Source organism: Meleagris gallopavo, chromosome 22 (assembly GCF_000146605.3).
Source record: "Meleagris gallopavo isolate NT-WF06-2002-E0010 breed Aviagen turkey brand Nicholas breeding stock chromosome 22, Turkey_5.1, whole genome shotgun sequence".
Taxonomy (NCBI): Eukaryota; Metazoa; Chordata; class Aves; order Galliformes; family Phasianidae; genus Meleagris; species Meleagris gallopavo.
The window spans coordinates 260,958-280,885 of record NC_015032.2 but is presented as its reverse complement, the minus strand read 5'-3'; the positions used below and the strand labels follow the sequence as shown (position 1 = coordinate 280,885).

The window sequence follows — 19,928 nt, the reverse complement described above, 5'->3', positions numbered from 1 at the left end:
GCGGTAATCCTTAACCGACGGGTAACGATTAACACCAACGCCAAAGAGTGACCCTTAACCGGAACCTGAAAGGGTACCTCGTAACGCTTAGTCGTGAACGAAAAGTGAAACCTTTAACAATAACTCATATACTTAACCCTAACATAAAAGGGTAACCGTTAACCCAAACTGATAACCCCCAAACCGTTAACTCTAACCCCAAATGGGTGAGCCTTCATCCTAACACGAAAGGAAAAACCTTAACGCTTAACCCTAACCCAAAAGGGTAACTGTATCCACAACCCAAAATATTAACCCATACTCCTTAATTCTAACCCAAAAGGGTAACCTTTAACCCTCGACCGTCTCCCAAAAGGGTAGCCATTAGCCCTTAATACTTACCCAAACCTGTAGCCCTTAAACATATCCCAAAAGATAACCCTTAACACCCAACCCTAACCTAAAAGGGTAACTTTGAAACAGAACGCAAAAATGGTGACACTAAATGGCAACCTCCAACCCCACAGGGTAACAACCCTACACCCCATGGCAGGCTAGCCACGCAGCATCACCAACCACAACTACATAGAGCACCTACAGGGGACAGCCTGCTACGCAGCCCCTGGCTGGAGCCTCCCCCATCTGCCCATTCTCTTTAGTGGGAGAGTCTGAAAAGGCCGCAGAGCTGGATTAGCTTCAAACACATTTATTTCACTTTTATTGAATACAAGAACAGTGAGCACACACGCGTACACCACCGAGCACTGAAAAGGAGCATGACTGGAGGGGGGGAGAAGAAGAAGAAGGGAAAAGGGGAGTTAGTGAAGGAACAACAGAGCACTGCAGTTGGTTGGTAAGGTGCTTTTCAAATATAAACATTGCTGTTATCGTTACTGTTATTATTACTCATGCAATTGCAGGCCAGGTTTGGAATAAATTTGTGGGATCAGGTAAAAACAGGCACTCATGTCTCCTGCCGCTTTCAGCAGAAAGGCCCCTCGAAGAAAACGTGGTGCTGAGCTGCCCCAGCAGTTTGGTTTCACCCTATTTGTTTGTTGTCCTTTTCTAATTTAGTTTTTAAACATTGTCACTCTTAAACAAGCTGCAGAAACCACAGAATGGGATCCACTCACTCCAAACATAACTCGTCTGAGTCCACGTCAAGTCAACTCTAACTGTATAAGGCCACTAGTTTGAGCAGTAACCTTTCTTTTGATAACTGTGCAGGTGATGCCAAAAGCAGGTATCTTAGCTTCAGAGTAGCAGTGGGTGGCTGTAAGGGTATGAAGGCCATGTGAACTCCTCTGAGTACGAACCATGGTGTGCCAAAGAACAATGAGCGCAGCGTGCGGGCCATTGCTATTAGGCGAGAAGGGCTGGATGCCCTGTGCAGGCACTGAGAGCAGGTCCTCTATCACCCGGTGTCTCTGAAAGTGCGACTGCTACTGACAGCTGGCTTGAGTGCATTTAAAAAGCAAAGAGAAAAGCAGCCTCTTTGCAACACCCTTCACTCTTTCTGCTTGCGGTCTCACCTCTAAAAGCAGCAGGTCACAAGCAGGTGACCACACTTGAACAGAAGCTGAGGGAGAGCCACCACCACCGACCTCTTCAGGAAAGTGACAGTACTGGCATCCGCCAGCAGCTGTCCCCTGCCCAAGCAGCTTGTGCTCAGGTCTTCCATGCTTGCAGGGGAAACCGATAAACCTGAAGGAGAACAGATTTCATGGGGACATCATAGCAAGCAGCTGGTAAACCAAGGCTGCCAGAGGCCAGGACAGAAGACCTGAGTGTGGTCTGCCCACAGCACCCTAACGGCTCAGGCTCTTCCTTCTCACTGTCATCCTCAAATCCATTGCAGGACATGTTAACTATACTTGTCTCTGGGCACAGTCTGTGTGAAGGGTGGGAGACTAAAGGCAAAATGGTGCAGAATTGTGGCCCCTTTTGTTTCTTCAGGAGATAGAATTAAAAAAAAAAAAGAAAACCTGTTTATTTCCTTTCCTTTCTGGTTTTGGTTCCAAGTCTACCCTAACCACCTGGTTCACAGTGTGCAAGGCCCTGGGCTTATCCTTGTTATCCCCTTCCAAAGGCAGCCACTGAGGAGGCCTGTCTCTAACGGCCAAGCTGTCAGACAAGTGCCTCCTTACACAGAGGGTCTGGGCTCTGCCGCCCAGTCTTGTACACTTGGGATGCTCTTCACTGATGGAGACAATGTGACCTCCTCACTCTATGCCTTTGGGCAGCACCTGGAGGCAAGGCTGGGGAAGGACTACCATCACCTCCAGCACCACCACCAACCCGCTGTGCCTCAGGCAGCCTTTCCATCACATGCAGGGCAGCAGGAATGGGGTCAGAAACAACTGCTCTGCCTCCAACCCTTCCTACTATGAAACTCGAGTAACTCCATTACTGAAACAATCCAAAACAACCCAACTATCATCACAGCTCAGTGAGCTGGACAGGAGCAATGAACTCTGCAGCTGTCACCTTGTTTCCAGCTGATTCTGATGCCTTTGGTTGGTGGCCAGGGAGAGGACCCTACCTAGGGCTGCAGGAGCAGCATGAACCTCTTTCTGCGCCCTTCCAACTCACCACTGACAGACCACTTCCAAACAACCCATACCAAACAGCAAACTCAGAACTCTTGCTGCCACGTGGATCAATCAACAGGATGGCTCTCACCTCTCCCCCTCCCTTTCTCCCTCTAAACAGCAGTGGCTGATACTTTCCCCGTTCTCTTCTTGCAGGACAAGGAGTCCTCTTGTGATCTAAGAGTCTCAAAGTACAACAACCATAGTCAATCAAATAGTTAATAATTTAAAAATGTCATCATATTTACCAGCACTGTTGATTATTTCAGTATTCTTCCCCTCCCCCCCCCCCTTGTTATATATAATAATATACATAACTTAAATGCACATCCATATGAAACCCCTACAGGCTGCATTTTTATAAATGAAAAGCCATATACATGTCATTTGTTCTGTTTGACACGAATTCCATCCTTAAATACCTTCAGAGAACAAGAGGTTAGACAAGTGCACAGAGAAGAAGATAAGGGGAAGAGTTAACAGAACAACAAAAGATGCAAAAGAACCAGCATGGAATGAGGAGAAGGGTGAAACCACAGTTCCAAATTGGAAAATAACTCTAAAGTAATAAACTCAATGTTTTTCTCTCTTCTTTCCAGAGGTGGGAAATAGTTTTGCTTCTGCTTGTGTTTGTCTTATTTCAGTTTGCTTATTTCTTGCTTTGTTGCAAAGCAGTTTTTGTTTCATTCAATGTGCAACAAATGAACTCATGATTGTGTATCCTTTAACGTAACATGCAAGATGGTGGCTTATTGTATTATTGTTATTATTATGATTTTTAAATCTTATTTTATCACCAATCCAGTAAATTCTTCAATTTTTTTCTGCAAAGAGGGTTGTTTTTTTTTGTTGGTAGTGTTGCTTGCTATTCATTTCCAGCATATAGCAGCAGTGCAAGGATGCATTTTGTTTCCTGTTTTATATATATATATATATATATATATATATGTGTGTGTGTGTGTGTGTGTACGTATGTATATATATATATATTTGCTATTCCTTTTTTTAAACCTTTTTGTCTCTAGCCATGAACATTGCAGCCAGGATGTCTATGTTTTGCTGACAAATCCAGCATGAAGGCTTCTTCTTCACTGTCCTCCAGGTCTGAATGCAGATGCTGACTTCATGAACATGTTGGTCAAGATTCCTGTACAAGGCAGATGGAAATGACTGGTCACGAGGTGCTGTAACATTCTGACTATAACAGGGTTCCTGTTTGTTGAAAGCAGTGGACTTGCAAACCCTCCAGGCCACAGTTTGTATTTCTTTACCGGAACCTTGGCCATTAGCTGGACCTCTCCGTTCACTGAGCTGATGTTGGTGTTTGGGGAGATACCAGCGGGTCACTGCTAAAAGCTTCTTTAATTTAAGCCATTCACTTAAAATCAGGTGGCTCCCTAAGAAATACAGAAACATCTGGGCTCTTTATACGTGCTAAAGGAGGTGAGATAGACAGATGCAACAGCCTCTCTGACCTTCCAGTGTGCAACAGAGCCAAGCTTATAAGTTGCCTTTCAAAATCTTCACAGAGATAGACAGACCTCTCTTCATAGAGATAAACACCAAATCCATTTCCAAGATTCCTCTCAAAACGCACCTACAGTCTGGCAGGCTAAGGAGCTTCTCATACATGTAGTGCAGCTGCCTTTCAAACCTCCTTTCCCTTTTTCAGCATGCTTCTCTGCCCCTTAGCTGCTCTCATACAAAAGTGTTTCGGGCTGTGCCATAGCTCTGCTGCTGAAGAGCTGAGGCAATCTCTTATGGGGAAGCAAAAGGGTCAGAGTAAGGGGGTAAGAGTGGGGCAGGACTCCTCAAGCCAGCTTTGCTCTGGAAAAGAGGACGTGTAGAGCTGTGTCTGCTTTGAGGCCTATGTGGGGAGATGCAAAACCAGCAGCCAAGCTTCTCATTATGGGTATTGCTTCTCTCACTCCCTGCACAGAGGGGACAAGCAAGTCCTTCCTCTTCACATGCAAATGATTCTGACTCCTTTGCCGAGCAGGACATCAGCAGCACTGCTTTTGGTGACTGTAGTGCTGGCTTTCCAACAACAACCACGTGGCCTGCATTCACACTGGAAGCACCAGCCAAGAGCTGCCACTCCTATGCAGTTGGTGGTCAGTCCCAAACATCGATCATGGCCAGCTGTGGAAATGTGCCCTGGCCGTTTTAAGTAGGAAAGTGAGTAAAGCCCATGCAGTGTGGAAATGCATGCTCTGCCTATGCAATCACATGGGGGACTGGGCCAGCATCAGTGAAGAACCTTTGCAAGGGACTCCGCTGTGTTATTCCACACAATATGGAGAAAGGTACATGCAGTGGCACTTGTAAGTTACATACATCTCTTACACAGCAAATATAAATTGTACCTGATAACTTCTCCACCTACCTGAGGTTTCTTGTCCCTTTCCTCTGGAAAAGATTCTGTTTCTCTGTATACCACAGCTTTGGTTACCAGCATGTCAGGATGCTGTAGTTTTGCCTCTTTGATTGCTAAAGCCAGTGCCTAGAAACCAGAATGATGAATTCCTGAAGTCTGGTATGAATACTGCTCTCAGCCAATGGATAGAAAGTAGTTGGAGCTAAATGGGATTCTAGGCAGACACAGATGCAGAGATTCAAAGTGCAACCTACACATAATGGCCTGGCAGAAAAGGCTGGAGCTCACTACTGACCACAGGTTCATACAGCAGTGGGAGGCCATGTGCTCCCCCCTTTACTTGCTGTCTTTCTGTAGAGATGTGCAATGTCCCAGGCTCCCTACTGAAACCCAAGCAAAGGAACAGCAGCTATTCTCTGCAGAAAAACTCTACCAAAAACAAACAAACAAACAAACAAACAAAAACCCTAAGATAGTTTTATTAAATTTATTATTATAGTTCTAAAAAATCTAAGAATTACTTTAGAGGTTGCTCAAGATAATTTTAAAATACTTTAGACCTTCAATTTCATTTTTCAAGCAACAAATTCTAGAGGATTAGGTCCCAGGAAAATGACCCTGCAACCTAAGAGATTTGTATCAATATCTGATATTTCATTACAGAAGTTCGTCGCTTTGTTCCTCTGTCAAGGAGGTAGATGCAAAACAAGGTTTCCTGGAGTGCATCAACCCTGAGTGAGAATGTGCAGGGAAGAAAGGGAGAACCTGGGTCACTTCGCAATATTTCAACGGGGAAAAGGCAACTGGAAATGTATTTTAAGGAAATTAAAAGGTGAGCTCACAGCTGGGTTCTGTGCTGAAATGTAATCTTTACTGTTGCTTCATTTCTGCAGCAGGTACAGATGGGGGCTGGGCTGGGAGCTCTTGGTTGATAAAAGCCAAACATTCCTGCTCTTTAACAGGCCAAGTGCGTCCTGACTGACATCACTCATTCTGAGATGGAACTGGGGTTTTCTGTGAGCACCACTGCATGCCCTGGGGACACAGACAACTGCTCCTACCTGGTCCTGGTCCACATCTTCGTCTCCCGTGATAATTATGCGCTTCTCTATCCTGGTCTCTGAAAATCCTCCTTTCACAGTCTGTGCATCAAGAAGAAACAGCACTCATTTGCACACCCCAGGACCTGCCTTATCCCCACACCTTGCAGGCTACAGGCTTCTGGGGCAAAAAGCCTTGCCTGCAGCACATGGTTACAGGATGGATAATGAAATTCATAAGCCATGAGTGCAGCCTCTGCCTGCATGTGAGGGAGAGGAGACAGATGACACCCAGCAAGTTGTTTCTGGAAAACATAACTGCCCACCAGAGAAGAGACAATGCCAACATAATCTTAGGAACTCCTTGAGTTATTTCCTGTATGTCCCATTAAGCCTGATGTAGTGCATGGTTAGAGCTAGCATGACACAGGTAGTGCAGAAGTGGGCAGAAGTACGAATGTAAGATGTGTAAGAAAAAGGGCCAGCAGCAGGTACTGAGCACCTTTCTTGCTTGCGCAGATCTCTCGCTGGATTATTTCATTTATGTGTACTTTATTTGGGAATGAAGTGGGCCATAGGTGAGACCCACTGATGCAATTACCCCTCCTTAATTTTCTGTCATCTATCCCCCCTACTTAAATAAAAAGCTTACTTAAAAGCTCTAATAAATCAGATAAACACAGTTCCCATAGTTGAGATAAGGTGAGGTGCTGTGGCACTGATGTGAGTTATCTGGCAGCTGTGTGTGGGATTTCTGGGCAGGGGGCATCTGGGCTCTGGCTCTAGGTATGTCTGGGTTCACACACACCAGTTACATGGACAAGGGAGTTGCACACATACTGGTGGCAGTCTACTGCAGTCACTTCCATCCCTGCTGCTGCCTTCAGGGCACAGAGCTTCAGCAACACTGAGTTCCTTCTCAACCCAATGTCTCCCTTCCTTCCCCAATATACCAAGGCACAGAGGTGGGCATGGCACTTGGGCACAGTCCATGTGGATAGTATGCAGGTGATGAGCACCTGAAGCCTGTCAAACACAGACCATCCTTGTCTGAAGTTCCCTGCAGTTGCATCTGGCTGAATTGGATGGGTAGCACAGCTGGGTTGAACAGAGCCGGGGCACTGTTCCAGCTGATGAACCCCCACAGGTCAGCACACACTTTTTCAGCTTCTAAGGAGGAGAAAGGCATCTTCTTATGTACTAGGCACAGCCTTCCACCTTCCTCACATTCCAGTGGCTTTCATCAGACCCTCCATAGCTGCCATGTTTGAAGATGCTCTTACCTTGGTAACATGGGTAGTGGTAGAAGTGGAGAGGGTTTCTGCAGTGGCACTGAATATGCTGGTGAGCACTTCCTTCCCAGCAGAGCTGCTGCTGATCTGCATGACAGAGAGAAGCAGCTGGTCCCCAGGCTCTAAATTGCCAGTACCTCTCCACTGGTACAGAGCTACAAAGCTGAGCATGTTAGCATGTTTCTGCCTTGCACAATAGAGAGCACAGCAAGGAAGAAGATGCTGCACTGCACATCCAACTGGATATGTTGGATTTGTATGGATATACAGAAAAGCTCCCTCTGCAGTGGGGAGAAATCTGACCACCTTGCCCAGCCCTGACTGCCAGCCCCAGCCCAGGGTTGACTCCCTCCAGTTCTCACTCACCGGTGACACGGAGCAAAGCTCTGATGTAGGGCCAGCCCCTTTCCCAGGCTTGGTGGCATTATCCTGAAATCAGAACACACAGGCATGTGAGCTTGAACACAACACACAAGTGAGCACAGCTTGCTCCAGAGGGCAGCTCTGGACAGAGCAGGTCACCCTGGAGCCTTCACATCCTCTCCCCACCCCAGCAGCAGATCTACACTGATCTCCCTCCTCAAAGTAGGAGGCCCATGTAGAATGGTGGCAGCCCTGGGACCCTGAGGGGCCAGCCCCACTTACTGAGGTTGCTGGTGTGGTCTCTGTGGTGACAGCACGAACAGAGGCTGACGCATCTCCGCTGCCAGGCATGCCTCCTTCCACCTGCCAGAGGGAAAGGAAACCCAGTGAGTTTGAAAGTGCCTGTGAAGGGGTGACATCTGCAGGCATGGTGCTTTATATCCTTGCTGTCAGAGAAGCGACACACATGGGCCACTGCCCTCTGGAGACATCCCCATGTGCTGACACATGGCAGATGGGGTAAGGGAATCATGTGCAGAGGCTGGGTTCAATGATGCCTGCATGAAAAAGTAAACACAGGATATGTTTGGACAAGATTTGGTGTTTTGGGGACTCTGGCAAGACAAGAGCAAGTATGGAACCCCAGTGGGCTCTCTCAGCGACTGGTCCTCACAGCAATGCTGTGTGCAGACAGGTTTTGCTGAACCAAGGCTCTGCAGAGCCACTGGGAGAAGGGCCATGAGAGGATGGACTCAGCTGCATCACCTGGGCTGCTTCTGGGGTGCTGATCTGGTGGGCAGCAGAGGCATCTTCGGTCTTCTTTGTGCCTGGCCCCAGGCTGACTGTTAAAGCATCCGTTTTTGGGGCTGGTGACTGCAGAAAAAAACACAGCAAGTCAGTCACTGCTCCAAACCGCCCTGCTTCCCAGGGTGTGATGAGATACAGCCCTGCATGGGGGACACTTCAGTGCTCCTCCTGAACCAGCCTGCATGAGCAGTTCTCCTGGAATCTTCTGCAAGTGCCACCTGTGTGTGATATCCTGCAAGCCTCACCTAGATAATGAGCAGAGCCCAGGCCACTATCCTAGGCTAATGGCTACCACACAAAGCACCCCATATGAATGACATATTCTAAATTAGACCTGATACTCCATCCCCAGGCTTTTACAGAATCTTTTTTTGATAGATTCACAAACAGCACTGGTCAGGATAAACTGGTTTTCAGAGCATGTGAGACCCAACAGATCTATTTCTCTTATGATCTAAGATTCTGTGTACAGCATCAGTCCCCAACATCTGTGGTGACACCTGCCTGTCAAATGGAAGCTAACTTGGGGAATGGAGACAAATTTCCAGCAAGTCCACAGCATTTCTGAGTCAGCCATGGTCCCTGCCCAGCACTGGTCACACAGCACCATGGAGGCTATAAGCCAAGCCTGTGGCCCAGCAGCCCGCTGCACAGTGCCCCACAGAAGGCCTGGCTCAGAGAAAACTCACTTTCTTCTGTAGCTTTCTCCTGGATCCAGGGCAGGACTTGTGCTGCGGGTGGCTCCAGGAGCACCTACCTGGCCAGGGCTGGGAGCTGCAGCCAGCGCTGACTGAGCTGAGCACACAGGAAACCTTGTGCCTACACAGAGGCCATGATAATTTTGTCTGTGGTGGGGTTGGCCCTACTGTCCTCTCTCAGAGGCACATGCTCCACTTCCGCTTGCAGTTTTCTTCTGTGCCACACGCAGTTTCCTCAGCCCTCCTGATAAAAACTCCATGACATTTGGGGCTGCTCCGACAGGCTACTTTGTCAATCTCTCCCAACCAGGCACTACTAAACAGGTTAGTTAGCAGCACATTTCTCTTCACGCTCAAATTTCATGCAAAAGATGAAGACGGGGCCATTGGTTATAACACAGAACACACCCTTCCAGCTTCTGATTTGCTGCAGTGATGAAGAGACAGGGTAGGCAGCTAGACACAGCACATGAAGAGATGAAGATGACTTTCCTGGTTATCAGATTCACAAAACACAAGACAGTGCCATGCACCTGCCCAAACTGAATGAACCATGCAAGACAGACAACAGCGTGCATGACAGTAAAACAGTTACATTGGACAGAAACCTAGGGCTGTATGAAAGCTAGCATGCTCTTCCAAACTGACGTGGGACTGCACACCAACGAGGCAATGCCAGGCACCAAGACAGAGAACATGGAGAGATGGTAGGACCAAGACAACGTTGGAGGAACGGCTTCCCTCTGTACCTCTAGCTGGGAGATGTCTGGGCTGGGCTGGGCGACCTTCTCCCTGGCTTTGCCATCCTCTTCCAATCCAGGAACTACTTTGTCAGTATGCTGGAAGGAAACCAGGCCTTCATCTTCCATCTCACTCTTGTCCTTGTCTAGCTCGGGCAGACTCCGGGAGATGTCCTCAAAGGCTGTCCCATGGAAGTCACCGATCACTGTGAAGTCCACCTCTGCTTCCAAGCTGGAGGTCGAACTGACTGTGATGCTGGAGCACTTGCGCTCGATGGCCAGGTGGTTGTCCTTCAGAAACACCGAGTCCTTCTCCTGGTCCTGCTCCTCATCGCCAGTGTCGCTCTCAGGAGCCCTGTGCCGAGGCGGCTTAGCTTTCTCCTCGGTGCCCTCCCTTAAGCCTGCTCTCTGAATGAGACACAATGGCGGAGAGAGACAGAGACAGTGAGCACTGCATGGCACGGCAGCACTGGCTGTGCCAATGGAGGAGAGGGGAGGAAGAAGAGAAAATGCAGCAGCAAACATCACAGAGTAGAGTCAAACACAACTCAAGCACAGAAACCAAAACCTTTCTGACAGCAGCAACTTTGCAGGGGTGTGGGGAGAAGGGTTATTTAATCTGATTTTGCCAAAAGCCTACTGGTAATTAATCACTGAAAAAAAGGGTCAGTCACACGGAAAAGCTTGGCCAGCTTAGAGGCACATCACTGCACCTGGTGAAAGCAGATGTATGCAAAACAACAGTTCTGTTAAGAGACATTCAGAAACAGCTCAGACGCCAATACTATCATATGTCAGAAAAACTGAGCATGAGAAAAGTGTCCCATCAGCCAGGTAGGTTGGCGGAGAAGCGAAGGAGCATGCCAATTGCACTGAGCTCAGCCCAAGTGGAGCATCCGCGTGCAGCTGGCGGGGCAGTGCCCCAAGGAGAGCCAGGCACATCACACCCCCCCACCTCCCAGTGCCCTCCAAAGGGCTCGTGCAACCAGGGCTGGCTCCTAGGGATGCAGACTGTGTGTTCAGTCAGTGTAATTGACAGCACGATCAGAGCCAAGGGAAGACATCTCTCCACTAGCTCCTCCCCAGACATGGACATATCTCTCAACTCTGCCATCAGAGGGTGCATTCCCTTCGCCATTGTGCTATGAAGTGATAGGAAATCGAGACCCATGCGTTTACTTGCTTTTGATTCTCTTTAGGAGATCAGCTCCTCATTAGCTTTAGGATTAGCTCTAAGCTGGCTGATGCAACAGGAAGCCCATCTCCCGGACTATGGTCCAAGCATTTGCAGCTAGAGCCATCCCCTGCAGTGTACCAGACTCTGACAGCACAGGCACCTTTTGTTTGCAGTGCTGGGAGGTTGAGAGGTATGAGAAACAGGGTGACAAACAAACTCAAGAGGAACACGCCTGCATACATTTGTGTGTGCGTGTACAAATACATTCATAACAGCTCTACAATGGTGAGAGGAGCTGGAAGCATATAGTCCTCAGCTGCTTAAGGTGAGCTATCACACTATGGCAAGAAGCAGTTAGTAGAACAGCACTGAGACCTTTAAGACCACTGGAACAGCAGTCTTTAAATTCTCTTCTTTCAGGGTGGATTTTAATGACAGGTCAGATAAATCCTTTTCTTCCCCACTTGGTTCCTGAGATTTGCTCTGGATTAGAGAAAATGGTTAGTTTTAAGAAATTAACTCAAGAATCTGATCTAGTGCTTACAAGAGCAAAGTAAGCTATTTCATCATCCAGCCACCAGCTTGCCAAAGACAGGGTAGAATGGTTAAGGCTGGCGAGCTAAGCAAGAAGGGATACCAAAGTAAGAAATGTAAGGGTGAAGCTGGAAGCGTGGGCACTGCTGCTCGGTGTGTGCGCATCTGTGATGGACTCACAGCTTCTTAAGCCACCCCCATCTCCCTTTCTTGTTCCTGGACATGAAGCTTGGGTGGCATTCTTGAAGTAGCCAAAATGTTGGGCAGAGGGGAGGTGTCACAAAACAAAAGCCAATGAACCAACTGGCCAGCGGGTCTGCATTCAGCAAATAAGCCTGACCACACGCACATATACATAAAAGGACAGGGGATGCAAAGCAATTGTTCTCAGTCAATGGATGTGCGAGGTGCCACTGAACATGGTAAATAAAGAGCCACACAACATGCGCATGAACTTTCCATCTGGACAGTTCATTGGAAGAGTTACCACGGCTTCTGCCAGTGTGAGTTCACAGCCGGAGTCAGAGGAAGCCAGGTCAGCACTGTCTTCTCCTTCATGCTCCAGATCAACAGAAACATCTTCCTTCAAAGACAGGAGCTGGGAGGAGTCTTCTGGATCAGCTCCTTGCTTGAAGGCAAAGGAGTCCACACTGGACATAGATCCCACTGGAGCACCTGCCACCCCTGGAGGTGAGATGGGGACTGTGTTCAAAATTGTGTCCTGTGACAGATTCGTCTTTCCCTTTATTTTTGCTGGTGTCTCAGTTTCAGGTGCATGCTCTTGTCCTTCCTGGGCTGTCCTTTGTTCAGCTTCATTTTGCTCAAACATCTTAATCTTAGATGCCACTGACGTTTTCTTGTAGCTCTCACTGTCCTGCCAGCTACCCAGGAGTGGGGCTTCAGTGACACCTCTGTGCTCCTGGCACACAGCTTCGCTTGCAGCAATACACATCAATGGTCCAGACTCTCTCTTCTGTATTCCACTGTTCACTTGCACCTCTTCTCCACCTTCATACATAAAGGTTGAGAGCTGGTACAACTTGTTGCCTTGACACAAACCTGTTATAGGGGAGTGGGAATGCAAGACATCAGCATCTCCTGGAGACTGCAGTGGCTGCTCCAGAGCAAGGTCTCTAGCAGTTTCTCCTGCCATAGAGCTCCCGCCTTGCAGAGCTTGTCCTGCATTAAACTCCACGTCACAGGCTGGCTTTTGTGCGTTGGTATCTGCAGGGAGTAGCCCTCCAGACTTAGGATCCTTTTGGGGCAGGTGTTCTATTAAGGTCTCAGCCTTTTGTTCTTGATCTTCTGCCTTGGTAGGCAGCTGTTCCATGCCTCCACCTCCCATCAACTTTCCCAGTGTGGGCCTTATGTTCTGGGAGAGCCCTTTTATCACAAGCTGTTCCTCCTGGAGCACCTCTTCTGTAGCTCCCAGGGTTCCCTTTGCTGCAGTATGATCTGATTTCTGGACCACTTCCCCTGTAGCAGGATCTCTGAGCAGGATTGTCTCCACTGCACTGCCTTTGCTTTGGTGTGGTCCTCTTGCAATAGGATTTGCATCTTGGTATGTTTTCCTTGTAGCAAAGTGCACATCTTGTTTTTTTTCTACAGATTCAGGACTCACATCCCTGGGTACTTCCACCTCTGTTACAGGGCTTATGTCCTTAAGTGCTTCTTTTCCTACTGCAGGGCTTCCCTCCTTGCATGCCACCTCTGTTGAGGGGTTCATATCTTCAGGTGTGCCCACACCTCTTAAAAGGCTGGTACTCTGGGACAGGTCTTTGCCCTCGGGTTCCATTTCCTGGGCTGGCTCTACAGAGCTCATTTGCTGAGGAGGAGTGCCAGGGGTGGGAATGCTGGGTTCGTCCTCCTCCAGCCCCACAGTGGCACGAGGGGAGTTCTGCTGAGGCACAGCTGATGGGGGTAATTTTGTCTCTATCTCTTCCATCTGTAGAACCATTGTGGAGCTTTTCTCCTCCCCCCCACCAGGTAGGCTTCTTTCCGAGAGCCCCCACTCTTCTGTGGAGACATCCAAGCCCCACTGCTCTCCTGCAGTTGGATTCTGTCCTGGACTTTGTCTGGGGTCCTCAGCTCTCTTGAGAGCGCATGGCTTCAATCCTCTTACTGACCTTTGCAGATCTTTCTCATCTGACCCCACCTCTTGGGAACATAATGTGGCTTCATCTCCCTCCAGTGTTTTGCAGCTGGTCAGACTCACTGATTCTTGCTCTTGTTGCACTGAAAAACCTTCCTCCTGCTCTGAGGAAGGCTGTCTTGGCTGTCTTACAGGGCTTGTCTCATCACAGCCTGTTTCAGGCTGGTCTGGCAGTACAGAAGGTTTTTCTGACACTGCTTCCAGTTGTGCATACACTGAGGAATTGCACTGGGACCTTTCTCCCAGACATTGCATGGGCCTTGGTCCTTCCCCTGGCCTATTCACCATGGTTTCTTGCCTCACTGCTGAACTAAGCTGTCCTCCTGCCTCTGTGAGCAGATGCATTTTATTGTCCTCCTCTCCCTCCAGATCTCCTAAATAGATGATCCTCTGTGTAGCAGAAGTCTCTGTGTTGTCTTCACCAGACTTCACTTTAATTTTAATGACCTCTGTGATTGCAGTTGGTGCTCTGGCATCCTGCTTCCTGAAGGCTGCAGAAACATGCTCCTCAGAGACCATCTTGCTTTCTCCATGGAGAGGGCCTAGCCCCAAAGCCTCAGCCCTTTGTCTCTCTTCAGGCTCCTGATATGGCCTGGACAAACTCATTTCACTGCTGGTTATCCCCTCAACCCTTTCTTTGGACTCCTCTGCTGTCTCACATGTCAAGCACTTTGCCTCTGTGCTGGGCTCCTCCCCGGTTTCCTTCTCACAGGTCTCATCCTCCCAGACAGACTCAAAATCTTCAGGACTGGCAATCATTTTTGCTCTCTTCCAGGTATCCAGATGTGCATCTGCTGGTTCTTCCTGGCCTGCCACTTCCTTGGCTTTCCCTACTGCCATCTCCACTTTCAACTTGCTCACACTCATTTTCACCTCTGAAGTACCCGCACGTCCTTCTTCTTTCTTGACTCTTAGAGCTTTCTTTAGAGCTACCTCTTCCAGCCTAGTGGTTTCTCTCTCTATAAATACCCAATGCTCCGAGCCCTGCATTGCAATTGGAGCAAGAAGAGTTAGCATCAAACATACTTTACCTAACAGCTGGCGATTGATTTCATGAGTCACAGACAGCTGACCTGCCTTAGATGGAGCTGATCAATCACTGTTATTATACATGCAAGGACTGAGGAAGTCTCTATATGAAGAGCCTGGCAACTCGCAGATGAAAGGAAGGGACTGGAAAAAAAGGGGCTGGTGCCATGAAGATGATGGTGTCCCTCTGTCCTCTACAGGGGACTGCATTCTGTTCTGGGTGATGACCTACTGACATATCTGCAAAATCTGTGACTTTTTTGAAAATAAAGAAGTGGGAACAATAAACTGAGGGCTGTTAGGACACTCCCTATGAGTCAGGATAGCACAGTGAGTTAAATCAAACTTTGACTCCCCATTTTACTACTGTCTCTAGCAGTTTCTGTGATAGCAAAGGGTGAAATTTTGTTGTAAGCAGCGGTCTTTATTTGACTAGCTTAACTTTCGCTTTCATCCACGTGCCCTAATACTGCATCAGACTGAGCAAGAAGGAGCATGAGCAAGAGAAGTCACCTTAAGAATAGGAAAGGCCCCTTTCCCTTTCCTACTAGATGCCGCTGCTCAGATTCACTTACAGAACCAATTATTTAGCAGAGGTTTCTGGTGAGATCAGGCAGTTCAGAAAAGTAACCTGTAAGAGGTTACCTATAAAATGTAAAAGAGCATGGGCGAGGCAGCTGAGATAGCTGCAGGGACTGCAGCAAGGACCAAGTGAAGGCTATAGAGCATCCTGAAGCAAGGACACAGTGAGTATGTGATACAACAAAATGCACCTGTGCTGCTGTGCAAGGAAGGATGCTAGATCTATGTTTCTATGCACACTCAGTACACTCGTGTTGGTCCTGCAAGATACCTGAAGACATCACAGGCTCCAAGGACAAAACACTGTTAAAATTCATTCTGTTCAGTCTGGAACAGAATGTTGAAAATAACCCAGAATCACAGAGCAGGAGGGAAACAACAATGAGCATTTGTACTGATGAGGAAGCCCAGCAGCCTCCCCAGCCATTCTAGGGTACGTAGCACACACATGAAGGGCAGAGCTGTGGGCACAGTACTGCAGAGCTCACCACAGGGCTCCTGTGGCTATCCTAGGATGGCTCAGTCCACAACACGGGATGCCTGAGGCACAGGCCTGCAGGACAGAGCCAGCATTGCTTCTGTACAGTGAGAGAGACTGACCTCCTGCATCACCACTGTGTACAACAGCCGGCTGTGCTCTCCCTGCTCTAACTAGGAAAAGTAAGCTGTGCCAAGGAGAGCTGGACTGCCAGTGCCCTACACAGGTTGAATGTTTGGAGTCGTTGCACCTGAAGTGGAAACCTAATAACTGATAATGAACTGATAATGAGAAACAGAGGGCAGAGGGGAGCAGAGAGAGAAAAGGTAAGACAAGATTTGAGGAGAGAAAGAAGGGATGATAAACAATTGGTAACGGAAAGATTTCCACACAAGGAGGATTAAGAAATCCCTGAATCATTAAGTGATTTGAGTTGGAAGGGACATTAGGGACCCCCTAGTTCCAACCCTACTGCCTTGGGTAGGGGCAGCTTTCACAAGATCAGGTTGCCCAAAGCCCCATCCAAGCTGGCCTTGAATACTGCCAGTGATGGGGTAATACACAGCCTCTCTGGGCAGCCTGTTCCAGTGCCTCACTGCCCTCACAGCAAATAATTTCCTCCTAATATATTATCTAATTCTAACTCTCACAGTTTAAAACTGATGCCAAAGAAAGGCCTGTGGCTCCTGCCACACAGCATCTTTAGGTTGTGGCTCCAGCACCATCTGGGCCATCAATGGGCCTCACGCTGGCTCCTTTCTTTCCGAGGCTCTGATAAGAGCATGTAGCTATTGCACAGCAACATGAAAATCTGCCATGAGCACCATCAGGAGCTGTGCCTCAGCTGGAGGCCCCGCAGCACCATGAGCAAACACAGCACCCAGCCTGCCACTGTCTCATTTGTGGCCACATGTACCCACCATGGTGGGCACCCTCACAGAGATCCTGTGCCGGCCCTGTTTGCTGCATGCTCTGGGTGGGATTCCCCTCGCCTGCCATAGCCAGCAGCCCTGCACAGAAGCACCAAAGGAGGCTGAGCCCTCCGGGGACCCATCATCTGCCAGCTTCCCACAGTAACACTTGCAGAAGCCTCTCTGGTATCACTCCTGAGTGTAACTTCTTTTACAAAACACTGTCTGCTCTCCAGGTCCTCTCCTCTACACCTGTGTCTCTCAGTGGGCATTTCACGCTGATTTCATTCCTTTTTATTCCACAGAAGATGCAGCACAGGTGGTCAGTGACTCCCAGGAGTATCTGCGTATTTCATGGGTGAGTTTGACCCCTGAAGCAACACTACCACTACCTCAATGGATGCCTCTGTCCTGTCCATGTCAGTTTCTGGCACTCTCTCAACACTAGGAATGCTCATGGGTGAGTAAGCCAGAGGACTGCTTACTTCCCTGAGGGTACAGCAACTGCTCTTCTGCTGCTGTACTGCAGCATCACTGCTCAACCCCTTTTTTTTGCAGCCAACACATCAGTGGATAAGGTATGAGCACAGGTACATATCTCATCAGTCTTCTCCTTCCCTTTTTCTGGCTGAAAATCAGAGTCCTTCAGAGGGGACCTTCTCTGGACAAAGATGATGAGCTTGGTCAGGCTCCTGCTCTAAGTTAAGGCTCTAACACAAGTAGATATCAAAGAGCCTTAAGTCTTCTGAAGCCTGAAACAGTGTGTTGATCCACAGCAGTACATCATACTGGAAAGTAAGGAAAAACTGCAAATCTCTGGATTAATCTCCAAACCAGCTCCCTTATCAAATTTGTTGGGATGAGTATGGCCCATTCCAGGGAAACGGCGATTACTCTGTGGTATGCTTTGAACTCTTTGCTTCAGATGGCTCAAAGCCATCTCTGACCACAGCGTTGGTTCCACAGCACTTGGCAGCTCTAGGGTCTCCAGAGCTTGAGGGCTCCTGGGCACGCTCAGAGCAAATAACTGGATATGTGGGCACATCCTCCAGGAGAGCAGAGAACTTGACAGGTCAGAGTGTGCAAAGGTAGAAGCTGAGCCTAAGAGGTGATGATGCTGGTCTGATCATAGAGCAACCTTGACATCCCCAAGGGATAATTTATTCTCAAATCTTCTTCTTCATCAATGCTAACACACTCTCTCCAGAGAACAGGAACAGCTAGGAAGGATGTTTTCACAGTGGCCTACACATTACAAGAGAGGACAAACTGGAAGGTAGGAAAGAAACAAAACAAGACAGAGCAGACAGCCTTCTACACATGATGGCTGCAGGCAAAACTCACAACCTTGGAGGAGCCCAGGGCAGACAGGTGGCTTTTTCCTTTGGCACTGTTTGATGTACTTGCCTTTTTTTTGTTTTTTTTTTTTTTTAATGCCTCCTCAGGGAGTCCTGGCTTACTGGAAAGGAACAGATGAGCTTTACAATAAGGAGGAAAGAATGAATGAACCATGATCAACATGACACACCGTCTCCAAAGATGAGGGGACTCCATTCGTCTTCTAATCCAGCACCCTTCCTCCAGCAGGACAAGCAAAGTGGGGAGGGGTAAGAAGTGGCCGTGTATAGGCAGTGGGTGACAGACAACCCAACCTCAGCAACTCTGCGGACACCAAGGGACTTTCGAGTTGAGCACGATGCCAACTTTGCAGATGTGCTGATTTTTGTGCAGTCACCCTCAAGGGACTCTGAATTCCTCATAGATACTATCAGTCACGTGTGGGCAAGATCCCATACATCAGTAGAGAGAAATCTCATGTGAGACCCAGCTGCCTGCCCACACTTCAGTGCAGCCCTGGCACCCTGAGGGCCTCCACAGGGCAGAAGACAGGAAGCCATGCATTAAGTGCTGTGTGCACGCCTAACTACTGCGATTTCTGTGCAAAGGCTGCAGGGTTCTGCTCTAGCAGAGACTGCATCTCACTTCTGTCCATCCTGCACAGACACAGTCTCCAGCCCACAGGGAGGGCTCCCGATCATCCTTCACATAGTGGCACTGCACCCTGAGGTGAGAGGCAGAAGCAGAGTGGAGCCAGCCATGCACTGGCCCCATCCACCTGCCCCAGACTGATGCTGCTCCTGCTCTGGATGCACTCAGGAAGGACACACACCCCAGCGCTGCTGTGCACTACATTTTGTTGTGGTTGAGTCCAACTACATCAGAGCCAAGTTTCTAAGACTAGTCTTCTTCTATTCAGTATTATCCTATTTCAGCTGTTCCAAGAAAGAACTGCCATCATGTGAGATAAAACCCTGCATGCAAGCAGTGCTGAAAGGATGCTTTCACTCACAGAAACAAGGACTTCAAAGTAGGGTGATCCTGCTTTGTACAGGCACAAGTCTGATATTTCAGATGCATCCAGAGATGTCCTAATTCAAGGTGCCTGGACCTAAGCAACTGTAACTGCAGCTGAAGGAAGAGGAAAACACAAGAGACTGCTAAAGACTGTTTGTAGCTGGGTGTCCTGCACCTGGAGGAGATATTTGCAGAGCAACAGTGCCAAGGGTCCCAGCTGTAGCTCCTGGTACCAACTCCAGCACAGACTCTCATGCAGAGCAGAGCCAACCCTGGGGGATGCCCCACCACCACTGATCATCAGAGCTTCACCAGCAGGTCTCCCAGGACCCTGTCACAAGATCCAAAACAACAGGCACAGGAGCAGATTTCACCAACAGCCTTGACTCAGTTAAGGATCCTGGTCCCACCCAGAGGTGCCAACAAACAGCTTGAGCTCTGTTTGGAGAGCCCCTGAGGGACACCATGGGTAGGACAAACTGTGAGAATGAAGGGTGAGAAAAGAAAAGGGATGGTGATAACCTCAGGAGAAGAGACAAGGCTTTTCTGCGTGAAAGACTCCATGCTTAGGGAAGCTCCATGCTCAGATGCAAAATCGTCTAGGGTGTCTTCTTCCATCCTCTGTGTCAGCACGGAAACCCCAGCACCCATGGGGAAAGAGAGACAGAGAGACAGAGACAGAGATAGACAGAGAGAGACAGAGAGAGAGCACATGAGAAGGAAGGAAAGAACGAAGGGATGGATGGACGAACAGAGATTACAGCTATGACAACTCTATTTAGGTCTTTCTTTGTATATATATATATATATATATATATATATA

At 48.5% G+C, this 19,928-nt stretch overlaps 1 protein-coding gene across 13 annotated transcripts in view; it reads right to left on the bottom strand.

Moving 5' to 3' along the window:
- Window positions 1-669: 669 nt before the first annotated feature.
- Window positions 670-19,928, bottom strand: part of EPB41L1 (erythrocyte membrane protein band 4.1 like 1) — a 60,207-nt gene continuing 40,948 nt past the window's right edge. For 2 of the 13 annotated variants that reach the window (XM_010722205.3, XM_019622112.2), the window contains 11 exons: window positions 19,628-19,726; window positions 12,086-14,734; window positions 11,440-11,547; window positions 9,897-10,295; window positions 8,408-8,515; window positions 7,925-8,005; window positions 7,646-7,708; window positions 7,271-7,366; window positions 6,009-6,089; window positions 4,957-5,073; window positions 670-3,717 (listed from right to left, as the gene is read on the bottom strand). In XM_010722205.3, the coding sequence (XP_010720507.1) occupies window positions 3,709-3,717; window positions 4,957-5,073; window positions 6,009-6,089; window positions 7,271-7,366; window positions 7,646-7,708; window positions 7,925-8,005; window positions 8,408-8,515; window positions 9,897-10,295; window positions 11,440-11,547; window positions 12,086-14,734; window positions 19,628-19,726 (3,810 nt within the window). In that variant the 3' untranslated portion in view covers window positions 670-3,708. The remainder of the gene's footprint in view (window positions 3,718-4,956; window positions 5,074-6,008; window positions 6,090-7,270; window positions 7,367-7,645; window positions 7,709-7,924; window positions 8,006-8,407; window positions 8,516-9,896; window positions 10,296-11,439; window positions 11,548-12,085; window positions 14,735-19,627; window positions 19,727-19,928) is intronic. The other 11 variants (XM_019622116.2, XM_019622120.2, XM_019622117.2 and 8 more) reach the window with 9 other exon arrangements.